This window comes from Haemorhous mexicanus, chromosome 3, assembly GCF_027477595.1.
Source record: "Haemorhous mexicanus isolate bHaeMex1 chromosome 3, bHaeMex1.pri, whole genome shotgun sequence".
Lineage (NCBI taxonomy): Eukaryota > Metazoa > Chordata > Aves > Passeriformes > Fringillidae > Haemorhous > Haemorhous mexicanus.
In genome coordinates, this window is record NC_082343.1 from 118,368,988 (window position 1) to 118,385,140 (window position 16,153).

The 16,153-nt window shown below is 46.6% G+C and overlaps 1 protein-coding gene across 2 annotated transcripts in view; it reads left to right on the forward strand.

Annotated features, from left to right (window-relative positions):
- Window positions 1-6,114, forward strand: part of GPN1 (GPN-loop GTPase 1) — a 13,432-nt gene extending 7,318 nt beyond the window's left edge. The window contains exons 9-15 of one of the 2 annotated variants that reach the window (XM_059843270.1): window positions 273-419; window positions 3,000-3,082; window positions 3,560-3,599; window positions 4,296-4,386; window positions 4,839-4,949; window positions 5,544-5,653; window positions 5,755-6,114. In XM_059843270.1, the coding sequence (XP_059699253.1) occupies window positions 273-419; window positions 3,000-3,082; window positions 3,560-3,599; window positions 4,296-4,386; window positions 4,839-4,949; window positions 5,544-5,635 (564 nt within the window). In that variant the 3' untranslated portion in view covers window positions 5,636-5,653; window positions 5,755-6,114. Of the gene's footprint in view, window positions 1-272; window positions 420-2,999; window positions 3,083-3,559; window positions 3,600-4,295; window positions 4,387-4,838; window positions 4,950-5,543; window positions 5,654-5,732 lie in introns of both variants that reach the window. The other variant, XM_059843269.1, reaches the window with a different exon arrangement.
- The last annotated feature ends 10,039 nt before the right edge of the window (window positions 6,115-16,153 follow it).

Consider the following 16,153-nt stretch of genomic DNA (forward strand, 5'->3'; position numbering starts at 1 on the left):
TACAGTGTGCAGTTGCAGTAAGTCGTAGAAGGCTTTAGATCTGTGAGTGTGCCCTTAAACAGTCACTGCCTTCTCAAACCTGAGCGGTTGTTTTGCAGATATTCCTGTAGTTGATTTGATAAAAACAACTTGCGAAACTTCAGACCAGGGTTGAGTATTTTGAAAAGATTAACATTTTGAAAATAGGCTTAACATGGATTTTTTTTTATTTGTCCACTTAACAGCCTTCGGCTAAGATTATTACTGCTGAATATTTTCCCTTCTCCTTCCAGACTGACATAATCGACCACAGTTTTGCAGTGGAATGGATGCAGGACTTTGAGACTTTTCAGGATGCCCTGAATCAAGAGACCTCCTATGTCAGTAACCTGACTCGTTCCATGAGTTTAGTGTTGGATGAATTTTACAGTTCACTGAAGGTAAGAATCTTGTTTTTGTTTATTACCTCTCATCAAAGCCTGGAGTAGATAAAACTCAAGAATAATGTTTTTGATGTAGGGTGGGAGTAGAGTGTAAGGCAGACTGTCAAAAGGCAGACTGTTCAGTGGTGCTCAGGGAAAGGAAAAGAGGCAGTCGACACAGTGAAATACAGGAAACTGTGTTTAAGCAGAAGAGGAAAAAAATGACTTTGTTTTTACTGATTGAGCACTGGAACAGGCAGTCCAGAGAAATTGTGAAGTGCCCGACCTTTGAGACAGACCAAGTTATGAGACAACCTCATAACCAAGTTAAATCTGCTTTTTTGGGCAGAGAAGTTGGACTAGATTGTCTCCAGAGGTATCACCCAGTCATACCCTTTCTGTCCTTCTGTAAAGGGTCTTTGTGCTGCCCTTTTGAACTGTAGTGTAAAATAAAAATGAAGCCACAGGGGCTAGCTTCTTAGCTGGATAGCTGGTCCCTCGTAGGGTCAGAGCGCCCCAGGCAAGCAGTCTCAAGGCTGGATACCTCAGCCCTCTGGAGGCTGGGGTGCCCTAGGCCAGACTGCGGCACAGCCGTGACCCCTTAGCAAGCTCAGTGATTGTCAGCTCTCAGTGAAAATCAGCTCTTTTATGGTTTCAGCTCTTAGCTTGCTCTAGGGGCTGTGGCTGGCTGTGGCTCCTGGAAGGCAGAGGAAAGAGAGAGGAAAGGCAGCTTCAGAAAATCTACAATGGTTTATTCTGAGGGTCTCATGAAGGGTCTTGAAGCTGCTCTTCCAAAGGAATGGGCCAAGACAGCCTCTTTTATAGGGTTAGGGAGGATTGAAAACTGACCAGTTGTAAGGGTTAGGGAAACTAGCCTGTGGGGTCACAGAGAGATAAACAGGCCTGGAGGACCAGAGTGAGGACTCCTGGTTCAATTCCTATGACTCAGCAAATACCTATCTCTAAACATCCCTCCACGGAGCTGTAGCCAGCCCTGCACCTGCTACACTGTAGTCTGTGGATGAGCTATGTTGAGGATTTACTAATTTGAACACAGTAATTTCAGTAACTTGTCACGCTGAGTGGCAGCCCTGAATAATTCAATATTGTGATTAATCATGAAAAGAAAGTGAAGATAGGCTGGTGAGAGGCAGCATTCATTGTTGCAGCATTTCCTGTCTGAGGTAATTTTCCTTGTTCAGAAAGTGTCCAGTGCAGTTGTGCAATTTAGTACACAGGAAGAATGGAAAGAATCTCAAACCCAAACAAACAGCCTCTCCCCCCTGCTCCCCATATTTGCTTGGGAAAGAAGTTGGGGTTTTTTTCTCACTTAACCAGATTTTGAGAAGACAAAGTTCCAGTTCCTCAGAAAACCCTGTGCATCAGAGGCTGTTACTATTCCCATGGTCTGTGCAAAAGATTTCAGCTAATTGTGTTTGTCATTAGCTTTTACTGAAGAAAAAGCAAGTTTTCTAGGCTTTATGGGTATTAAAAGAAAGACAATGAAAATAAGTGATTCCATTCACATAGATAATAATAATAATGTAGCTAGATGTAATGTACATGTTCTATGTGGAACAATATACAGAATTTTAGAAAGGATTGTAGTGGTGCCATATACGGAATTAAAGTACTTTGTGTTCCTTATTTGTTAATTAGGTCATATTTCTCTGCATGTCAGAACTCTGGACTGGAGAGCAGGTCATGTGATGATTGCAGCATAGACTGCAGCTTGTACTTCAATGCAGGGAAAGTATAAATATTAACATATGTCAGCATGTAGTAATACTTAAAATCCTTTGGAGAGCTGTCTCATGTTTGCTGTAGTAATGACCAAGTGCAAGGCTGTATTGCAACAAGTCTTCCATTTGTTAGTGAGTAGTTGAGACTGTCTCGCTTTCAAAAAGTAGGAAGAATTTTTGTTGGAAGATGATTGATTCTGGCTAGTAATAGTGCTAATGAAATGTATTTTTAGGTAATTGATTTAACACAGACAGAACAAATGGCCAGATGCGTAATGATAAACAAGTCCAAGTTAGGAAGGAGATGTGCATGTTGAATGTATTGCTGCAGTAACTGCTTGAATTCTCTGCCCCACACTTCTGGGGTTGTGGCCGAATGTGATGTGCCTAAATACAAAGTATTATATGTAATTTCAGATCCAGAAGGTCAGTTGTTAATTTTGTTACTTCTAGTACACTGATACATGCTAACTACTTATAACCCTAGGTGCAGATTAGATTATTAACGGTAAACAAGTAAGTGACAGAAAGACCTGACTTACTCTTGAAATACTCAACTTGTCAAAAAAACCAAACCTCCTTCCCCAAAGAAACACCCCCCAAAAATAGTGCTACAACTCACCAAACAGAAAACCAGCAACACCCAGAAGACAGAGGTAACAAACATGAACAGCAAGTGGACAAAGAGTTTGAAAGCAGGATGGATAGAAGCAAAAGTGGTACTGCATATTCTTGTGGCACTGTCGTGATTAAATGGCTATTGTTGGGTTTAGACTAGTAATCATTTGTTAGTTTTTTTGGTTTTTTGTTGGAGACTGTTCAGTTTCTCTGCAGTTGTGTGTGGTTTCTTTTGCAGGTGGTTGGTGTTTCTGCAGTGCTTGGCACAGGACTGGATGAGTTTTTTGTCCAGCTTTCTAAAGCTGTAGATGAATACGAGAGGTAAGGCCATAGTCAGCCCAGTGAACACTTCCTGAAGGTACTGATTTGTAACTCCTTTGATTTGAAGGACCCTACACCTTCCTTAGCCAAGGTAGTTTAGGGGTTCTGATAAACATCAAGCATCAGCATAGAAAGTGGCAGTGTAAAGGAACTATTCAGAGGTGAATTTTTGTGTTTGCTGTTCAGTGAAAAAGCAAAAGCTATCTGTGCCATTAAATACGTGAAGGAATATTTTTTCTCTAATTCTAATTCAAGGTTTGAACTCTTGCTGTTTCAATGAAGTGTGTTCACTTATTTTGCATCCATTGGTTTCAGAATCCAAATCTGGGTAAAAAGTACTGTTAGTCCTTCTGAAATGTCTCTCAAACATGAAAACCTCGAGAAAACTTTTTTTGGGGTAGAAGGAAGCCTCTGAGATGATCCTTTTTTAATATAAATCATGTGTTGATTCAGACTGAATGCACTCTGTCTTTTCAGAGAGTATCGTCCAGAATATGAACGCCTGAGAAAAACACTAGTAAGTGGTTTTGGCTGTTGTACACCTGGACAGAGTATCTTGAGGTCACTTTCATGCACAAAAGTGCCTTTATGCTGAGAGGGTCTAACATTTCATTTACTAGTCATACTCAGTGTGGGAAAACCCCTGTCCTGAAGAAGTCTGCTATCTACTTTTTTTTCCTAGATGTGGTGGAGCATATCTTTACAAGAATAAATACGTTTTATAAAACAGTAATATTGTTTACTGCTTTAGTGCTAGTATTTAAGCTAATTGTGAGAAAATGGTTGGGAAATAGTTTTGTGTCTTCCATTCAGAAGGATAAGAGAGTTCTTTAAAATAAATTCTCAAGGGATTTGTCGAGGCTATCCTTTTATTTCCTGTACCAGTGAAGTGTACTGCTTTGACTTAAACAGTAACAGAGAGTGATCTGCAGTGCCAGAATCAGTAGCTCTGCTCATTTTGAGTCCTGGCTGTCCAAAGGACAGTTCTCTGCAGGCACAGCGGCACTGAGTTTGGCTTCCTGATGTTTCTGAAAATGTTCTAGAAGTCTGCCATACTGAAGGTTGCTGTCTGTGTTTGGTCAAAAGTTCTGTGTAACCTTTGTTGTAATGTGATACCTGCTCAGTGGGGGGCAGATGCTGGGTTTGGGTGAGGTTACTTTCCTACTGATATTTTAAATGTTCTCAGAATCCACATGTAACACTTTATCTACAGGAGGAAGCTCAGGAGAAACAAAAGAGAGAGCAGCTGGAACACTTGTGGAAGGACATGGGCAGTGTGTGTGTGCAGGGCAGCACACTGGCAGGTACCTCACCAGGAAGATCAAGTTCACTGCAGAAGTTTTCTGAAGAGTTTGTGTTGAGAAGTGCTTCTCTGTTCCCACAGCAAAAGTGTGAAAGCAGCTCGGTGTTAGAGGAGTGGGGCTTTAGTTCCTGTGGGATTGGCCACACTTAGGTATTCCTTTGTCAGTCACGGGCATGCAGGAAACCCTGCTGTGCAGCTAAAGCAGCAGACATAGTAAAAGTAATGAGGGACTTTAGAAAAGGTGAAACAGATTAGAATATGGGAGAGCTGTGCTGTTGGCTGCACTGCTCCTTGCAGGTATGTGCTGATGAAGTCTGTCCTGTGTCTTTGTGATCCATCATCCAGAGTAGGTGTTAATTGTTGTTGTTTATGTGCAGATAAAAGTTGTCAATGTTAACAATACCTTACCTTTAGCAAGCTGGTTTGTGTACAACCATTTCTTTTCCCTTCAAGGACCTGATGATGCTTCTGCAATGGGCCCCTCTGAGCTAATCCTCACACGAGGAACTCTCAATGAAGAGGAAGAAGAGAGGGAGAGTGATACTGATGACATTGACCATGAAGGTAAGGGAATGAGGCCTGAAACTGCCCATCCAGTCAGGAAGTGCCCTCTGTATTTCATTACCTGGGTGGACTGTAAAGAGAGCCTAGAAAACAAGCACACACTCAGTCACCTAAATACATGTGTCAGAATCCATAGCAGAAGCCCAGCTGCAGTGTTTGGTCAGTGCTATCACTCTCCAGCCCCTGTGAGAGTTCAACTGTAAGTTTTCTATGTAAGTAATTAATAGGTGTATAGCACACATAAACAAGAGAATTTGTTAGGCTTGAGGCACGCGATGACCTCTGAACCTGATTGATGCCCAGCTGTTTTATCATCTCTTTCACCTTACTGGTTCTGCCCCTGGCTGTGGCTTTTGCTGTGACTATGGTCTTGGAGCAATCTTCTAAGTTCTTAGAGGGTGATTTTTCTCTTCTATAGCTCACAGACTTAATCTTCCTTCTTTTCCTGTTCCATTGGTGTTTTGGATCACTTCTTTCCTTTGCCCTGTAATGTAGTTGAAGATCCAACGGATGTTTTATGTTGTTCTGACTATCCTGACTCTAGCTTTTGTCAGTAACAGAAGTAGAATAGTACTGAACTGTTTCTTCCCCCAGTGACTGAGGAGAGTCATGAAGAACCAGCCTTCAGAAACTTCATGCAAGACATGCGGATGAAATGCCAGAGAAAAAGCAACCTGAATGAATGAGACCTTCACAAACAGAAGGTTTGGAAGGAACAGCATAAAAAATCTTGCATGGAACCATGCGTAAGGACTTTTATTTGTGAACTGCTTCCTCTGATAGATTTTTATTTCTCTTTCTGCAGTAACTGTTGATCATGTGAGTTAAAGATCTTGGAGCCAACTGACTGCACAGTTTGCCATCTGCCACTGTGGCTTCCTGAAGCTGAGGGAATCAGATAGCAGTTTCTTTTCCTCCAGATTCTTCAGATCTATCTGTTGAGAGCTTAGATGCTGAGCTCCAGCAGCATTAGTATCTGCAGCACTAACTGGTCCTCAGAAACGTGTTCCATTCGCGTGTGCAGCCAGGTGTCTGCTGCAGCCAGGGCACAAGTGATGCTGTACTGAACTTTATCAGTCTACTTACTGTTTGATGATTTGGTTTGTATTAAATATATTTTATGTACTAACAAATGTGTGATAATAACAAGGAAATTTCATTTTAAGCACTGTTCTAAAGTGAGATTTTTTTTTTTTCCCTGTGCTTGCAGCCCATCTGTATGGATGTGCAGCAAATGCTTCTTAATTACATTGTACAGACATGGTACAGATACGTCCCAGGAAAATCCTGAGCAAAGAAAATTCCCAGGAAAGTCATACAAAGTCTCTAGCTTGATTTGGTTGAGAACAGAGATGCGCATGGTTATATACTGGCTGCATCTGTCCCTAGGTTACTTAAAGCAGAGGCATTTCCATAGATGAGTGCTTACCTGGAATACAGACAAGTGCTTAGAGACTGGCTAATACTTACTTTTCATGGTAGGCACTTGCAGTTTAGCAGTCTGGACTCTGAATCTTTGGGGTTTTCTTCTCCATGCAGAGGGATGGCCTCACTGGGTAGGTCTCTGAGTGGAAGTATGGCACAGGTTAGCTAGCACCAATCCCAAATCGCTAGTGTGGAATACCACTCTGCTTTAATTTATAAATCACTACTTCTCTTAATGGATAAACCCTTAGACTTTACTTCAATTTCACCAAGTTCTGAACTGTGGCCTTCAAGATTTTACAGCACTATGTCCATGGTGGAATTCTGTGTATGGTCCTATGGGAATGATCACAAGGAACCATGCTGACCTAACCTGCGACTGTAGCCCAAGGGGTGACCTCGTCCCAGCACCTCCAGCTGCGCTCACTGAGTCCTGACTGTTCCCATGCTGACCCATAACAGCTTCCTCTGCCTGCTGCCTAGGGGAGTATCCCTAAAGTGCCACAAAGAGAGGAGCATCTAATGGGCACAGTGTCCTGGGATTCAGGGGAAAAGAAGGGGTTTTCAGTCTTCAGCACTCACTCTCCATCAGCATTGATAGCAAACAGCTCCAGCCTCAGGAGGACACAGTCACATTTTACAGATCCTGGGCTCACCTCAAACTTGCCAAGGGACAGTCTGAGAGGGAGAGGGAAGGAAACAGGTCTGGACGGACAGCCTGCTCCCAGAAAATCATCCTCACCCTTACAGCACTAAATAGAGCTGTAAGGACTTCCCAAAATGTTAATTTCCCTGTAGATTGGGGGCTTAGAGTGGCACTAAGTTGAAGCACAGGCTGGACCTGCCATGAGTAGACCATGTAAATATAAGAGATAAGAGCATAAAACATTCCAAAATCTGTCTCCTGGGATATGATCATCTCTGGGGTTTTTTTAGTATTGTCAATTTTAAATTTTCTTCCCAGTCTTCAATGACCCTAAGTAAATGACATTTCTGCATCTGAAATGTAAAAAACAAAATTTGATAAAATATATGAAAAATGTAAATATAAAAATATTTAAATACAGTTTAAAATAAAGGTGGTTTTTTTTGTTTTTAGGTAATTATAGGCTGGGATTTTATTATAAAAATATAATTATAAATAATATAAAAATATAAATCTAAATATAGAACTGTATAATAAATACATAAAGATATACATAAAAATATAAAATGTAAGCAAATATGTGTTAGAGATAATTATAATATATAACTAATATTGTAGTATATTATTACATATATTATATATTTATATCAATATATGCAAAAGTGAATATAATTATAAAAATATAAATATAAAAAATATTTAAACACAATTTAAAGGAGTTTTTTAAAATTCGGTTTGAGGCAGGGTTTTTATTTTAAATTCTATAAATATTATAGAAATATAAATCTAAATACAGAAATATATCACAAATATATACATATATGCTGGGGTCTCTCTTTCTAGCTGGTCAGAGTGACCCCGAGAAAAGTTCGGAAGTTTCTTTTCCCAGCCCGGTACTTGAAGAAGAAGTCAGGGCTCTTCATTTTTTCGGTCTCAAGATTGTTTATTGCATCTTATCTATAAAATTTTCTCCCTGTCCAGCCGAGATCCGTTCAGCAGGACAGTCAGAGGCACTCTGCCTGCCCCCAGGGCGGTGTTATCTTTATATACTACAAACTACGTGTACAATATTTACAGTTATTTTCCAATACCTATCATCTATATTAGACAGTGGGTTTCTACTTTAGACTAATCTAAAAGTGCTGACATCACCAGACATGATGGAGGTAGAGAAGAAGAAGAAAGGCTAGACATGCCCAAATCCCTCCATCTTGTCACCAGAAACCCCTATACCAAAAATCCTAAAACCTACATTTACACTCTGTAATTATTTTATTCTTACACTATTTACACTATTGTGGCTTTTATCTCTTTCTATAAAGGTGACAAGTTGTTCTGTGGTTCGTAATCGAACACGCTGGTGTTCTGGGCTGTGTGCCAGGGTCTCCGAGCCCCCTGGCAAGGGTCCCAGGAAATTCCGGACTCCCAAAGGAATGTCTTGAGTTCTGACAATATATCTATAAAAATGTTAAATAAAAATACATATCTTCCTCTTACTTATATTTAATATAGAATATAAGTAACAGTAATCATCAATATAAATTCTAAATGTAAATATGAAAAATAGAAATATAAAAATATTTAAATACCGTTTAAAATAAGGGGTTTTTTTAGTTTTATTTGTTTAGAGGCAGGGTTTTTTTAGTTTTTGTGCGGGGTTTTCTGGGGCATTTATTTTTGAGGATTTTTCGAACAGGATCGCCCCTGTTCCTTTTTGCCTCCCTTCCATAAGGCGAGCGGCGACCCCCGGCTGTGGCGGGCGGCAGTGCTGCCGCCTTGTGGACAGAGGGCGGTACTGCAGCCGCCCCCGAGCCAGCGCCCTGCCCCTCGCCGCTGGGGGCCGGGGGGCGCGGGACCGACGGCTACCGAGCGAGGGAAGGGCGGGGGGCGGGAGCGAGCGGCGGGCGGGGCGGTGTCTGTAAATGGAGGGGAGGGGGGAAGGGGATTCAGGAGTGCAAAGGGACACGACGGCTGAGAAGAATGGCAGGGGCGAGCGGTTTCGCCGAAGAGGCGAATCCACCTGAATGCAGCCGATAATAGCCGAGTTTAGCCGATAAGAGACGAGGTAGCCGATAAGAGTCGAGTCTAGCCGAGTGCCACCGAACCGAGCCGAGCTCTGACGAGCGCAGCATGCCCGGAGGGGCGGGCTCAGGGTGGAACCGGGGCTCTGTGAGGCTTCCCCGCCTGTTCCTCTCTCTACCCCTCCTTCCTCCTCCCCGTATTCGCCTTCTCTCGCTCCCTTTCCCCCATTCTCTCTCTCCCGCAAGCCCGGCTCCTTACTGTCCTGTCCCTACCCCGTTATTCCCTTCTGTTCCCCCCTCTACCTCCTCTGTCCACCGTCCCTCTTCCCCCCATCAAGGGCTTTCCCTTCCCCTCCCGCTTTCCTCCACAGCCCGACCTCCCTCCCTGCCCTTTCTCTTCCCCTGCTATCGCTCCCGTCCCCCCTTTCCTTCTTTCCCCCGCAGCCGCGGGGCTCGGGGCGCCGGAGAATAAAGCCCAGAGGGCCGGAGCCCGGCGCCCCTCGGCCCCTGCAGGAGTCCCCGCACGGGGCCGGAGGCTCTCGGCGGATCCCCCCGTGCCGGTCAAACACCCCGCCCGACACCGCCGCACCTGCGCCTTTCCCGACATCCCGCCGAGAGTGGCCCCCGCTCTGTGCCGTCCCGTCCCCGCCGTCTCTGTCACTCCCCCTCGCTGCCCCTCGCCCGTGACAGCGAGGCTGGGGAGGAACCTCAGCCCTGCCGGGGGCTGTCCCCCCTTTCTTGTTGCAGCAGAATCCCCTTCTGGGGGGATGTACATGTGGAAAGGGCTCCAAGGAAGGGCTGCGCTGCTCTGCAGGGCAGTTGGACTCGTTCTGTGCCTTCTTCGGGGGTGAGGAAAAGGGGTTGAAGACTCGGGGCTCTGATGCCATTTGGGGCACCCCAAGGTCCCTGGAAGAGCGAGCAACACTGCGGTGGAGGAGCAGGTGAGTGGGGAATGGGGGGGGGGGGAGGGTCAAGCTCAGTTGTCCTTCCCCAGAGGGACCCAAAGCTGCCAGAAATTTCACAGGGAGGGGTTGGTATAGAATACTAAAACCTGTCAAGTTTTTCATTTTTATAGGTATTGGAAAATAATAGGAATTTATCTCTAAATTCTTTTGGAAAGAAATCCTCTCTCTATCCACTCATTTGTATACAGGAATGTAGGAAACTCTGACTAGAGATGGGTAGTAGTTTTGAAAATAAAGCCATAACGTTTTTATCTAGGAATGAACAAACGAAGTGCCCTGAAACCGTAAGAACAGCTGCCCGGGCTGAAGGGAATGGAAAGGGCTCTCCGGCGCCTTTTGCCTCCGTTCTCTGCCCGCCCCTAAAGCGCGCCGCAGCCCCGGGCTGAGCTCGGCGGTACTGCTGCCGCCTTGTGGACAGAGAGCGGTACTGCCGCCCCGCGACCCAGCGCCAGTTCTCCTTCCAGTTGTAAAACCGCAAACATCGCAGTGTTCCTCTGACACCAGCGGATCTAGGGAGTAGAGCTGTAGGTGGCCTTGGCCTCCCTTAGGCCCTCATGTCAACTTACTCTGAAACATTAGGGTGAGATTATTCTACCTATTGAACAGAGGTACCTTTTCCTTACAGGTGCTTGTGCCATAGTTTGAATTCTGCTTCTTAACATTTCTAGTGTGACAGAGTTTACCATAGAGACAATCTGCCAGGAGACAGCACTCTGGGGGGCATGGCCGCCCTGGGTGTGTATTCTGAACTCCTTCCAAATGTTAGGTTTGAAGTATTTCTTATCTCAGGAAAACAGCAGTCTTTTGCATCTGTGTATCAGGTGTTGAAATTTTGGGTTCGGTTTCTTGAATCATGAATGTCATAGGATTCCTCCCAGATGACAGCTGCCGGGAACAATGGCTCTTCTTGGTCTTGGATTTCAGGGGCTGTCTCCAAAGTGACCTACAGACATTGGAATGGAAATCTTTATTTACTGTGTAAAAGAATCACTCCACGAAGCATCAGCCAGGGTCTAAATGTCCAATTCTGCCTTTTAAGAGTACCAGCATCACATGATTTTTCTCATATTAAAGCTTCTGTGGAGTCGGATCTGCCTGGCCCTTGAGAGTTGTGGGTCTCCTGTGAACTGCTCTTGCCAGAAGGGCTTACTGAATTTTCCATTGTGTGGAAAAGAGATCGCATTTGGAGCCTGAAGCCTCTGTTTCCTGTGGGATTTCCACTAGAATTGCAAACTTTGCAGGATTTCCTATAGCAAAAATTTTCTGGGGACTAGGACTCTGGATGGATTTGGGTCCTGGGACTCTCAAGTTAAGTGACCTTGAGACAATAGGGCATGCAGACTTCCTTGCTGTTGAAAAGAGCTATCGTTTGCACCCAGGAGCCACGGTCTTAATGGGGGCTCTTAAATTTGCAAATGTCTCAGGATTTCTTCTAAATAAATGGTGCTAAGAAGATCTGGCTGGCTTTGGACTTAGAGGTGCTTCCTCTGAATTGGAAAGTGTTTCTGCATATGCAAAATAGCCCTTGCTGTGCAGTTAATCAACTTCAAAGTACCATCAAGTTGCTGCCCCTGCAAGGATTTTGGCAGAGCCTGGTTGTGGTGTCTCCATTCCGCTCCACCCACCTTAGGAGGTGCTTATGGTTGTATGGGGAATCAGCATGGAGCATGCCAACCCAGTTCCATCCTGAGAACAGCACCTGTATTTTACCCTAAAATTTCTGTCCCGTTATAGCTCCTGTTAGGATACAAATGTAACTTCTCAGTTTCCTCTGATTTTACCCCATTATCTTTCCATACAAACATTGCTCCACTCTCTAGAGGATTATTGTGAGCAGATGTGAGCTCTGCTGTCCCTTTGGACTGAGAAAGACAGAGGGATTTTCCCAAGTTCCTTTTGCACCTGTCCTGCACGTGTTACAAATCCTCAGTCTCCTGCAGTTTTGTGGATGAGTCACATGTAAAACAGCACAACTGGCTGGCATGCTTTGCTCATGAGAGGAGATGAGAAGAATCCTTCTGCTCACACCAGACCTGCAGCTGCCAAACTTCACCAAAGCACCTGAGGAGCCCCCAGGGACTGATGGCACAGAAGGGAGGTGATGGAGCACAGCACAGCAGGCAGCCTGCCCTCCATCTAGGTGTGAAGAAGGCAGGGCTGGAATCTGTCAGCAACATCCCACCAGGTCTGTCTCATGGTGCCACCCTGAGGGTTTCCCCTGCCTTTGGGCAGTCCCAGCTGCTGCAGCTCACTTGACAGAGACCCACTGTCTATACTGTGCTTGGCTGCTCTGGAGAGGATGAAACCAAGGACAGCAAAGGTTGCCTTCACATCCCCTGACTGCAGACGGGAGGGAGGGCGAGCTCTGTCGCCTTGGGAAGGCATCTGCAGACTCACTGCTGCCCATCTCTGGAGTGTGGCTCCATCTGGGGATGGTGGTAAGGACAGCAGTGCTCACCTAACTTTGCACCTGAGGTCAGCTTCAGGATCTTGTCATACTGTGGGAGAGCAGAGCTTCTCAGTAAACACCAGCTAACACACTCACTACCAGTGTTAACAATAACAATTCTTACCTAAATATTAATACTAATAACATTTATTATGCATCTTATTAATGCTAGTAGAGGCCGGTAGCATTCCTAATGCTGAGGCTTGCATGAAGAACACAAAACTAATTAATGTTACTGATTATGCTATAGTGGTGTTGAAATACTTGGCCTCCACTGCAGCAACCCCACACTTACCTCGATGGCCTCCCCCAGCAGGTCCCGAAGCACCTGGATGCAGATCAGCTTAAGTTTCACTGATGTGATAAACAGAGTTCACTCTTTAAAATTTTTACAAGTTTAATAAAGGATAAAAGGACAAAATAATCCAGCACTGGGGTGCTTTTGACACACAGCCAAAGAGCACAGAGGTAGCTTAAAATCATGTTCACTATATACAGATACATTGCTGGGGTTTCATGCATATTCATTAGCTTATACATTATTCAAACATTCCTTTGAGTTTTTGATGTTTCAGGAACTCTCTTGTTTGATTTTAACCTCTGACCTGTCTGCAGAACATTCTGTAAATTAGGTCTACATATTTTATTTCTTCCTGTAGTTTTATCCTGTTGCTTTACACTTGCTGATAACCCTGATAAGAGTCGATAAATCCTTCCTGGATGCTGGAGCTCTGTTTTTGTCACTGTTATCTTATCACTTGGTAGGGACTGTCTGCAGATATAAGAAACAGAATAATTGCTTTACACCACTCTCTGAGTTAGTTACATAGAAGTATTTTAGTTTCTATTTTAACATTTTGCTAAAGCCTACGATATAATATATTTATCACACTACTATTCATATGAAATATACAGTGCATACATAAACTGGCATAATAAACTATACAAAGCAGTTAAAAGTAAGTATAAGTTGTACCATATCAAAATACTTGTGATGCAAAAAGCTAATCTATGTATGTGAAAGCCAATATTGTTTTATCATCTATAATATCGGACGACTGTGGAGGAAAACGAGCGTGAGCAGCGGGTCCGGAGCAGGCGGAGGGCAGGCAGGGGGGCGCGGGCACTTAACGCTGGCCATGGTGCTGATCTCGGCCACTCGGGGCAGGCCAAGTCCCCGCAGAAGCGGAAGCGGTGTGCGGGAAGAGGCGCCCAGAGCCCGCAGCGGGCTCTGCACGCCGTCCCCACTCCCCGCTGCCGAGCCCCCTCCTCACCATGTCGCCGCCGCTCCCTGGTCCGCCCTGCTGTCGCAGAGTCTGCCTTTGCGACCCGGAACCACTCCCGGGCTACACCCGCCCCCCCCCCGCCCCCTGCCCGAGTGCCGATGGGGCGCTCCGGTAGGGGCTCTGCGGGAGTCTTTTCGCCGGGAGCTGGGCACGAGAGAGGGCCGGAGAAGGGGACGGGGGTCTCGCCAGCGGGACCCAGAGCGCCCGCGGGCCCTCCGAGCGGCGCGGGCTCCGCCCCACGCTCCCACGGGCTCCCAAGCCTGCCAATCCCGGCCTGTCCAATCACAGCCGCCCTTTCAATCCGGGCGCGGTCCCGCCAATCTCAGCCCGTTCAGTCGCGGCCCGACCCCTCAGCCTGGTCCCACTCCCCGTACGCCTGAGGCGCCGCTCCCGCCACCGCCGCTTTCGGAGCCGGCGGAGCTGTGTCCCCGCTGCCGCAGCCTCGGCAGGCGCTGTTGAGGCCAGGAAGGGCGGGCGGCAGCTTCCAGTTGAGGTCCTTGCCGGGATTTCTCCCAGGGAAGCAGGCAGAGGGCGGGGAGCGGGCGGACTCGGCCCCGGCAATGGCGGCGGCGCGAGCCCGGCTTGAGGGGACCGCGGGGGGTCTCGGAGCCGACCGCGGCGGGAATGGGCGGGCTGGGATTGGTGGGGCCGGCGCTGCCTCGGGTTGTGATTGGCTGGCTGGCCCGGCCCTGGGGGATAAATAGCGTGCGTTGAGGCGGCACAGGCGTCAGTTCGGCGGTGAAGGTGGGAGCGACGGGAGGTGCGCTTGCGCGATTCGAGGAGCGGCGCTGCGCCAGGACGGGACCTCGCGTCAGCTGATCCGGGGAGCGCCGGTGAGCACAGATGGGACGCCTGCGGCGGTATCTGGGGGCTGGCGCTGTCCAGTTCTTACTGCCGCACCCTGCGCGGTTCGGGTAGCCGGGGGCTGGAGTGGTGCAGGCGGGGACCGCCCGCTGTTACTGCGGGCTGGCAACTAGATATTTCGCGGGTTTTGGATTTAAAGTAATGTTCAGAATACCGGAAATAAAACTGACTTTTTTTGCATTTTTATTACTTTATTTTGTTTTTAATTGTAATAATAATGATTTCTTCTTTTATTGCATTATTTTATTCTTTTGCTTGTATTATTACATTTTTTTGTTTGATTTGTCTTCTTTACTAGATACCTGATGTTAATTCAGTAAGGGTTGTGGGGCTGAAACACCAGTTGTGAGATTAGTGGGGGCATAAAGCCCCAGGGTGTGGAATAAGGGCTTTGGCATGAGTCAGGCCCAAAACTGTGGAGCGGTGGAAATGCTGCGGCTGGATAAATGCCGCGGGAGAAGGGCATGGAGCGGCAGCACAGGGCCTGCAGGACGTGCCTGGGGGTTCCCAGCCTCTGCCCCTTGGTACCAAGTAGAGGCTGAGTGTGTGGGGGCTCAGAGGGCTCGAGGGCCCAAGAACCAGCCCAAGGGTGCCGTTTGGGATGGGGGAGCAGGAGCCCAGGGGCTATTCCCAGCCCCTGGAGCTGCCTGGGGGGAGGTGAGGGGGTCTTAGTGCAGGTGCTGGGCTGAGGCCTAGGGTGAGGGGGAAGGTAGATGTTGGGCTTCAGGCCTCAAGCATCCCCGAAGTTGGGATCCCATTAGGGTGGATGGGTGGGTAGGTGGGACAGCTTCTAGAGACATGGAAATGATGGCAGTAACTGATTTCTGACCTTATCAACAGCCGCAAGCTGCAGTGAGAAGCAGAAGCAGTTTTTAGCTGCAGGCAGTAGAAAGCGGAGGAGCTGGAGCTGAGGCAGCAGAGCTGGAGGAGACAGAAATATGGTAGGGTTTGGGGTAAAACCCTTGTGGGGCTGGGATAGGGAATGTGGAGCTGGGAGGTGAACTCCATGGTCGGAGCTGAAATTGCTGTAAGGGCTGTGATCTGAGCTCAAACCACAAAGAGCTAGAGCTAAAACAAAGATCCTGCCCTGAGGAGCACAAGTAGCATTATGTGGCACTGCTGGAGAGATGTTGAGGAAGAAGTGGGACAGAAGAACTGGAAGTGAAATAAAGCTTGTGGGACTGGAGCTAAAATCACTGGGGCTGGGGTGGGGACTGCAGTGCTGCAGCATCAATCACTGCTCAAAGGGATACTCACTATACATCTGGAGAGTAATCATAGATTAGGATACAAAACGAAAAAGCTGGGAATACAATAACGTCTGCCAGAATGGGGTGAGAATAGTGTTTCTGGACCTGAAGGTAAAACCTCACAACTGCACCCAAATCCGAAACCCAGTTGTCTCAACCCGGAGCAGATTTGTCTGGGGCAGCTAGAGATGGAAGGAGAGAGCTGGTGGTGAAATAAAGCTTGTGGGTCAACAGCTGAAATCACTGGGGCTGGGAAAGGGGAACTGTGGGGTTGGGATTGAGATTGCACATGGGATGG